The sequence below is a fragment of the Acanthisitta chloris genome, unplaced genomic scaffold (assembly GCF_000695815.1).
Source record: "Acanthisitta chloris isolate BGI_N310 unplaced genomic scaffold, ASM69581v1 scaffold32231, whole genome shotgun sequence".
NCBI lineage: Eukaryota > Metazoa > Chordata > Aves > Passeriformes > Acanthisittidae > Acanthisitta > Acanthisitta chloris.
This window is the reverse complement of record NW_008658273.1, coordinates 3,822-12,649: the sequence shown is the minus strand read 5'-3', so window position 1 is coordinate 12,649 and position 8,828 is coordinate 3,822. Positions and strand designations below refer to the sequence as shown.

Sequence of the window (8,828 nt, the reverse complement as noted above, 5' to 3'; positions counted from 1 at the left end):
GGTCTCATGAGAGCAGAGTAGAGGGGATGAGTATTGAGTATTGGATCTCTCCTTGCCTTTGCTTCAGACATTATGATATATGAAAATTTTACTCCCTTATTCATTTCTAGGCCAGCCAGAAGCAGATCAGCTTTCGGAAGACTTTCACAAGACAAATACTGCTAACTACATCCAGATTTCGCTGGTAGAACCACAACTCCGGGAGTTCAAAGACAGACAGAAACAGTTTGACAGAGCTGGACTTCATGTTCACAAGGTAAAGAGAGTATTCATGGAAAAACTGAATCTCAGCTCATATATTGGAATTAATGTTTAATTTATGCTTTAAAAACTCAGATGAACTATTTCAATATATTGCTTTTTAAAATTAAGATGAAACAGGCCTGATCCCTAAACCAGGTGCAGTCTTTACTCTTAATAAAAAGTGTTTTAAACATAAGGCAGATAATCATTCCAAAAAAGTGATTAAATTCTGAGCAGTCTTTTAAAATGTACTGTATAGTCTCCCTCTTATTTCATGCTTCAAATGCTCCTTTATAGGACTCTAGAGAAATATGACATTGGTACTGTAGATTGAGTACAATATTCCAAGACAGTAATGCAGTGTCTTTGTTTTCTTTGAGCTTGAGACCAAAAATTAACAACTTGTCAGAGTTCTGATCTCATTATGTGCTGAAGCTCTTGCATAGGTATTAGAGCTTTACTGAGTTGGAGGAGGATGAGCTGTGGAACACAGAGAAATACAGAAATTTGTAAACAGGGATTTTTGTGCCCATTAGTAACAGTGGGTAACTGGAAACCTCACTGCCTCAGGCTCAACTGCCTTTCACACGAGGAAGGTATTTAACATTGGAGTAATAGCAAATACCCACCAAATGCTTCCTGATCTGCAGAACCAGCAAAAGCTACATCACAATGTAGAACATTGCTGAGACCAGTGGTAATTCAGTTATATGGTTTAAGAGAGCAGAAGTACCTGCTTGTGTCTAGCTCAGCAGTCCTAAGCCTGGCATGACTGGGCTGCTGGAGAGAAGGTCTTGCAGGCCCCTGGCACTGCCCTTTGCCACAGGACTGTGTCTGGCCCACTGGTGGAGCAGCCAGGCCTGCCAGGCAGAGCTGCAGCACAGCCAGTCAGCCTGCAGTTCTGTGGAATGTCACACTGCACACAGTGCTGGGGACACGGGTGATGCACAGACCCTCTTACCTGGCCCCAGTTGCCCCTGACAGCTGAGGTTCTTCACACCTTGCTGGACACTTGCAGTTCTTTATAAGACTAGACTGTAACAACTAGAATAGCACGGAGCTTATTCTCACATATGGTTGGTACTCGATCCGTTCAGCACAGCTCAAGTACTGGAAGTTGGTACACTAGGAAATACTCCCACTAATTTCAACGAGAGGCATGGGATAGTGATATGGTTCTTTTTCTTTGGATCACCTCAGATACTTTATCCACTGTGTGGTCAATGCATGTAAGCTAAATCAAAGGTTCTTGCATTGAAGAACATAGCTTGAACAAGAGCACTCATGGATTTTGTGGATATTGGTCTCCATTTGCTCATACTACAGTTATTTATGTTACAGATTGAAAAGATACATAATCCTCTTCTATCTGCTGCATTCCAACAAATGAAAAAAAGAACAGAAGAAAGACAAGGTACCGGTAAAATAACCCACAGGTTGTACCAGCAAGTTCATGCTCAGTTCTGTAGCTCGGTTTGCCAAACTGGATTTCACAGGATGTATTCTGTACCAACAGGTAAGAACTTGCTCTGGCATCTTTAATCAAAACCAACAGTGACTGACAACTAAGCTTTGGTTAAAATCAGAAAAAAGATTGCATTCTAAACAAGAACTGTTTCTAACCTGCATTTAGATTCATATCAGCTTACTTTATGATCTACAGTAAGGTTTTCCTTCCTGATACTGTATAGCCAGTAAGGCTCTGGGAGGATAAGCCTGGATTCAAGCCTAGCCCAAACACTATTGACAGAATTAGCATACACACAATTCCATGTCTAAGTTTTATTTTGCTGCATCGCTCTTTAAAGAAAGCCTACATCCTTCTTTACCTGCTGCAAACATACACCCACCAGCTTGGTGCTTTAACACATGTTCAAAGGAATCTCAGAATATCGAGGCTGGAAGGAACTTCTGAAGGTCATCTAGCCCAGCCCCTGCTCAGATCAGGGGTGGTCAGGGACAGCAGATACCTGACTGCACAGCTGTCACTCAGACTAGAGTACACTTGGAAGAAAGCTGTGGTCTCTACAAAGTGTGGTAGTAGACAGTGTAGTAGACAGATGTTTTCAGAAAGAGAAAGAATAAGCATTTAGTGGTCCATCCTGCAGTAGGTGAAGGATGTCATATTTTCCTTGTCAGTTGGGATTTCAGGCACTAAACTGCTCAAAAAGTGGAGGTTTTCCTGTCTTTGTCTCTGCGATGTACATGGCACATTTCCATACTTTAAAAGCAACAAATCATAGAATCATAGAATCAGCCTGGTTGGAAAAAACCTCCAAGATCATCGAGTCCAACCCTACCGTGGTCACTAGACCATGGCACTAAGTGCCACATCCAGTCTCATCTTGAAAACCTCCAGGGATGGTGAATCCACCACCTCCCTGGGTAGCACATTCCAATGCCTGAGCACTCTCTCTGTAAAAAATCTCTTCCTAATATCCAACCTAACCCTCCCCTGGCAGAGCTTGAGTCTGTGCCCTCTTGTCCTCCTGCTGGTTGCCTGGGAGAAGAGACCAACCCCCATCTGACTCCAACCTCCTTTGCACTTTTCCACATGATACTGTAACAGCACTTTTATGTACCCTTCTTATGAATCTCAAAGCTTTTTTTCAGTTTGCATTATTAAAAACTTGCTGGCTTTGGTGCTTATCAGAGTCTCTTGTACAGGATGACTGAAGTGTCAGTCATCTATTTACTTTCTATAAATACATTAGACCTTGATGTTTCCATCATTGGATTAACAGCTAAACCCAAATGGTTATCATGGCAGTAGCAGTGAATGGGAACAGCCATGAGCTGTCCTTGCTCGAGGTTTCAGTGGGAGATCAGTGCAACAGCAGAGCCACTTCAGGCAAATTTACTTCCAAAAGGGTGGCACACACTGAGCAGTAACATCACATGTAGTACTCAGTCAAGGGGAGGTCTCTTAGGACAACCACCCCAAAAGAACCAATTGTTAAATGCTTTGTCATCTTCTGAAAATTTTTCTTTCTTTTTCCAGATCAAAATTACGGAGCTGGCATCTACTTTCAAAGGAACCCACACAGCCTACTTAAGGGTAAAAATAAGTGGGAAATAGACTCCACAATGTATGTATTTGAGGCTGAGGTATTGACAGGTTCATATACTCAAGGCCAGTCATCTTATATTTTGCCACTGGCCATGACAGGGAACACCTTCAGTGTATATGACAGTATAGTAGATGATGTAAAGTCTCCTGACACCTTTGTCATTTGCAACAGTTTTGGGGCCCTTCCACAGTATTTACTGACTTGTTCCCCAGTGACTAAGAGGTACAAAGCCCCCTGGGGAAACCAGCAGCATCCTGAGTGAGAATTAATCAGAACTGTGGCTATCATGAAGACCCTTCAGAACAAAGTCTAGTGCTTACATTTAAGAGGATGCTCTGCTTAGTAACATGCTGTGCCTTGTGCAAAGTACTCTGAAATATCCATGAACAAAAATGTATGTCAGTACCTCAACGAGATTAGAACAAAATTATCTGTGAACGGGAACAGGAGGGAAAGCATCCACAAACACACTTTGACATTTATCTGGTCATTTACTTTATGTCTTAAAGTGTTCTCATCATGTGACTATACACTTGATGTTTGCATAGGTTGTCGTTCTTGCACTGCATTTTCTTAATCTGAGATACTGCATATGTCAGTGAGATCCAGAAAATCCTGGTTGTGCCTTCTGATACTTAAATGGGTGAATGCAGCAGGTGAAAGCTCTTTCCCACGTAGGGACATGCTATTAATACACATAGAAATCATGAAGTATTGACTCACATTTGTCATAACTAACAGTAGTTGCTCTTACAGTTTTATTAGTTATCAAGCACTGTAGGTACATGTATTCAAAATAAAAACTATGAATGTCACTATCAGTTAACCTGTGTTTTTCTATATAGTCTTAAGAATGGGATTTGGAGTGTACTTTTGCTTCAGAATTTTTAGCGACATTCAATCTCTTTGAAAGGCTACAGAATTACAGCAGACAACTGGTTCAAGCTACACCTTGAAATTGCTCTTCAGTTACTCTAACTTCACCACTATCTTTTAAAGATTACACTGTCAGCCTTGTAGCCAGCTCTCCTCACACAGGTAAGCCAGGACATGGAAAAGCCCTAGAGCTATTACAGTAACTGCAATATAAAAGGGGTTGCTCAAGTACGGAAGCCTGAAACTATGCCTGATGTTAGCTGGGCTGAAAACAAATCTATTGCCCCAAACAAGAAGCTACCACCAGATTTGTCCAATCTGAAGCATTTAAAACCACCAGTTATGGCCCTAAATGAAACCCCTAACCAGTTTATAACAGTGCTGTAACACAGAAATAAAAGCTCACCTGTCAGTACCAGCCCTGCCCGAGCCTCAGACATCACCTACAGTTAAAGCTGTCACTACCTGGGCAGGAGAAGGACTCCCACAAAACCATTACAAACCAGCAGTGTTGTCACATGAGAAGCATTTCACTTACATGTGAAAGGGAGCACTCACTGTGCTAAGGAAGAGCAGGCTGAACTCTAAACACAGATGAAATTAGCATTTCACAAAACTTCTCAAAGCAATTTGTTAATGAATTCCCAGGACACTTGTACTGCGCCTGCAACTCCCAAGGTAGTAATGACAGTGCTAGGAACCACTTGCAAGTCCAAAAGAAACTAAATTATAGAAGTCTAATTCTGAACTCTTAATGGAAGTTGCAAGTGGAATTTTTTTTACCATTGCAAAGGAAACATTTAAATTAATATATTCCTATTTTGTTTGGGGTGGGGGGGTTACATTATTTTTAAGATCAGCTATGCCTGGTGTTGCACAGGGTGGTTTGTGTAGTGTGTGAGCCTCTCATACATGAATTCTGGCCTCAAGAAATCCCACAATTGCTCTTAGATATTATGCTGCAAGTCTGAAAACAGAATTAGTCTACTCTTGTTTTAACTATTCCATTCAGTAGCCAATTCTTTCCTGTTTCTCGATTCGTGACTTACTGCCATGAAAACAGAAAGCTGTAGATTTCAGGTTTGTTAGCACTGAACAAGGACAAGCTCTTATTTCAGCTTGCTGGTAGAGATTTCATTTTTCTAAAAGGACTTTCATGACAGGAATCTTTTTCCTTCTATTTTTTCTTTTGAAAACTCAGTACAGAGTTTCTGAACTGCTGCAACAATTTCTAACCAGCATCAGTTTTCAGAAAACCTAAAGGAGTTTATTTTTTTGGCATAATGTAACATTTTACTCCTACTTGGAATAAAGAGCATTTTCATAACTCTATTACTTTAATGCTGTTACACAAGTACTGCTAACAATGTATTTAATTAATAATATTTTATTAACTTTGTAACGCTTAACTGCAGATGAAAAAGTTCATAGTTTAATAGAAAAAATAACTATTCAGACAGCTTTAACAGCTTATTCCAATGATCAGCACATGCTTCTTCTCCCTCCATATGCACCTGTAGTTCATAAGGATTCAGTGCTACTGAATATTTGTCTTCCATTCATCATAGCAAGATTTTTTCCTAGTACATAACTCCTACTTAAGTTCACCAGTGTCCTCCACACTTAGTGATATTAATATACATTCTTCATATATATAGTTTTTTAAAAACTGGTAGTGTAAGAGGTTGTATATAATTATTTCCATCTGGTCCTCAAAAAGAATAATTTCATATACAGAAACTAGAAAATAAACCCAGCACAAACTAGATGTACCAAGTAGTACATATTAAAATAATTACCACAGTAATTGAAAATTCCTGATCTTAGTTCTACAATAATCAGTTAACTAGAGGCTACTCCACAGCCTCTGGGATTTCTCTGTTGTCCACAATAAGGGTATGAATAATTCCTTCCTTTCGCTTCCCACTACTGACAGCCTTGATGCAACAGCTGTGATCAGCAACTGTGAAGTGAGTTTCAGTCCCATCTTCGACAAATTCACCCTGGGAGAAAGGAGACAAGAATTTAATTTGCTGTTTTAGGAAGTAAACACTTGAGTGCACAGACTATTTGCAATGACAAGATTCCTTGCAGTTCCCAGTTACAGCAGCTGTAGGGACAGACACAGCACAAAGGCTGAACAAAGCTCCAGAGTCTCAGGCAGGGCTTTGTCAAGGTGTCCAGGTAAGACTTGTGGGTATTAGATGATGATCAAAATTTCACATAATCAAAATGGTAAAGCTGCAGTTTATTAATTAATGTTACTGATTCATGCCAGTAAACAAAAATAGAAAAGACAACTTCCTGTCAAGCTGTGTTGTGCAGCTGGGAAGCACCACACAAAGCTACAGTGAAGTGGCAGCAAAAAGTGAAGCATTTAGGATGTTTCCTACAGCAGGATGAAGAAAGAGATCCCTGGACAGTCATGTACTTTGGATACTAGGCTCCTGCTGCAGTTAGGTAATTTCCTGTTGTGGCTTTTGCCAGGCATGGCTGTGCTTTTGTCATCATCTTTGAGGCAGCAGAACAATCCATGTGCTGCTCTAATGGATACACAGTTTGACAACTAAACCTGCATTCGTAGCTTGCAAGAACACCTCTGAGTGCTTTTACTGCATTCTAGTAAAGGCTGAGAACCAGCAGGAACAGAAGTTCTGATTCACTGGGAAGGAGGTTTCTTCCACTGATCACTAAAGAAACAGAGCTCTGAGCAACCTTCTCTAGTGGAAGGTGTCCCTGCCCACAGCAAGGGGGTTATAAACCACACGACCTTTGAGGTCCCTTCCAACCAAACCATTCTATGATTCTATGAATCTGTTCAGCCTGCTCTCAGGTATAGCAAAACTGTTATTTTACAATTTGTGCTCATCCAGGGACTGACTTGTGGCAGTACTAAGCAACTGACACCTTCCTGGTGAGAAAGCACATCCTTCAAGGATGGAGAAGCCTACATAGTTTGCATATTGAGAGCCACTGGGATAGAAAAGGACACCAAACAGATTAAGACTTCTATCTGTCAGCCTGCTCTAAACATTGATGCAGATGTGACAGAAAGACTAAAGATTTCATTTGTTCCAATAAGACTCTTAAGCCCTAAGTCTTAGGATCTTCTCTAGAGGGAAAAAAATCCTAAGTCCTAACAGATTCCATGTGTTCAACTCTCAGTCACCACTAACACAAGCAGGCTTGGATGAGGTTGCTCTACACTCTGCATCAAACTCAAATCCTTCCTACTCCCCTGAAAGTTCTCTCCCTAAAAACCCTGGACACCCAACCCAGAAGATTTCTTTTGTTTGTCTACAAAGTGTAAACAAAAGCATCACTGACCCTTAAATAAACAGATATTTGGCACCTGAACTGAAACACTGTCAGTTACAAAACATAGTGAAGGTAATTCAGAACAGCAGTAGCACCCTGGCTGTCTCAGCCTGTGCTCATACTCCGTGGAAGGGAGGTCATGTGCCCCTCTGAGGTTTATTTTGCTAAGCTTTGGTTAGGTAACCATAGCCTGGGAAGAGCCTTTGGAAGGGATCACTTACTGCAGTCTCCATTTTCTGGCCGTTGCACCACACATCCATAGTGTCCTTTTCTGTGAAGGGAAAGGAAAGCAGAAAGTAGAAAGAACAAGGTTTTGGTTTATTCCCCTACAGACAAGGATCCAGGAATTTTTTTAATTTACTGTTGAATTTTACTTTCAATTCCCAAAAGAAGTTCCTAACTAGCCACAGTACTTGGGCTACAGGGTTTGGTCTCATGTTGGAGAACTCATGTTTTGTGCTCTGCCATCAAAGAGCAAACAACTTTTGCTTTGAAGCTACACTTCCACCTGTCCTCAGCCCTGGCTATCAACATTGGGCTGTTCTGAATTTTGTCAGAGATATTCTGACATTCTTAAACTGAAAAACTTGAAGACAGAAAAATGAAGTGATTTCTGCTAATTATTTGTGTGTTGTTTATTCAAAGAAGCTCTAACATTTTTTCCACATCAGATTAATTCAAAAGCAGCATTATTTAACATCCATCTATTTGTATTCTTAAAATCTCCTCAAAAACCCAAGTACCACTTAAATATCACTCTTAGCTTTTTTTCCATTGGAAGCAGAATTTTCTTTTACTTCTCCCAGCACATCCTTAAATTACTTTGCTCTAGAATTCACATTACTGACACTGCCACCCACAGCAGAGAGCTGTACACTGTTTGCCTTTCCAGTAAGCATAGGGAGATTGGAATCCTCTGAGGAGACTTATCTGTTTCTAACACTAAAATTGTCTTTCTTTGCTGCTCCCCTTCATCTTAGGGCAGTTCATTCTGTCCTGAGGCTTAATAACATTCATAGCCCAAGATCTCTTGTCTCCAGGTCTAACCATACAGCAATACCTAAGTGGAAGTTTTCCCACTAGATGCAATGGACAAATTCCTTAAGGGATCCTTCCTCTCATCTGCTTGTAATATATCTGTGAAAGGGGGACAGAAGAGAAGAAACGTATTGCCTTGCTATTAGGAAAGTGAAAAAACATCATCTGAAGATTTTAGACTAAATTTGTAGTTAAGAAGTGATGCAGGAAAAAAAAGGTGCTGATTAATCTATCAAAAATGTAGAATAACATTGTCACACTTCTTGACTTTGGCTGATGATT

General features: G+C 40.5%; 2 protein-coding genes across 2 annotated transcripts in view; one reads left to right on the top strand and one right to left on the bottom strand.

Annotated features, from left to right (window-relative positions):
- LOC103812040 (poly [ADP-ribose] polymerase 9-like) overlaps positions 1-3,576 on the top strand; it is a gene marked incomplete at its 5' end in the record, with an annotated part of 7,417 nt that extends 3,841 nt beyond the window's left edge. Inside the window, 3 exons of the mRNA XM_009085045.1 lie at positions 111-256; positions 1,585-1,759; positions 3,245-3,576. Of these exons, the coding sequence (XP_009083293.1) occupies positions 111-256; positions 1,585-1,759; positions 3,245-3,576 (653 nt within the window). The remainder of the gene's footprint in view (positions 1-110; positions 257-1,584; positions 1,760-3,244) is intronic.
- Positions 3,577-5,809: 2,233 nt separating this feature from the next.
- FAIM (Fas apoptotic inhibitory molecule) overlaps positions 5,810-8,828 on the bottom strand; it is a 4,111-nt gene continuing 1,092 nt past the window's right edge. Inside the window, exons 3-4 of the mRNA XM_009085044.1 lie at positions 7,730-7,779; positions 5,810-6,193 (exon numbers count right to left, since the gene is read on the bottom strand). Of these exons, the coding sequence (XP_009083292.1) occupies positions 6,044-6,193; positions 7,730-7,779 (200 nt within the window). The 3' untranslated portion in view covers positions 5,810-6,043. The remainder of the gene's footprint in view (positions 6,194-7,729; positions 7,780-8,828) is intronic.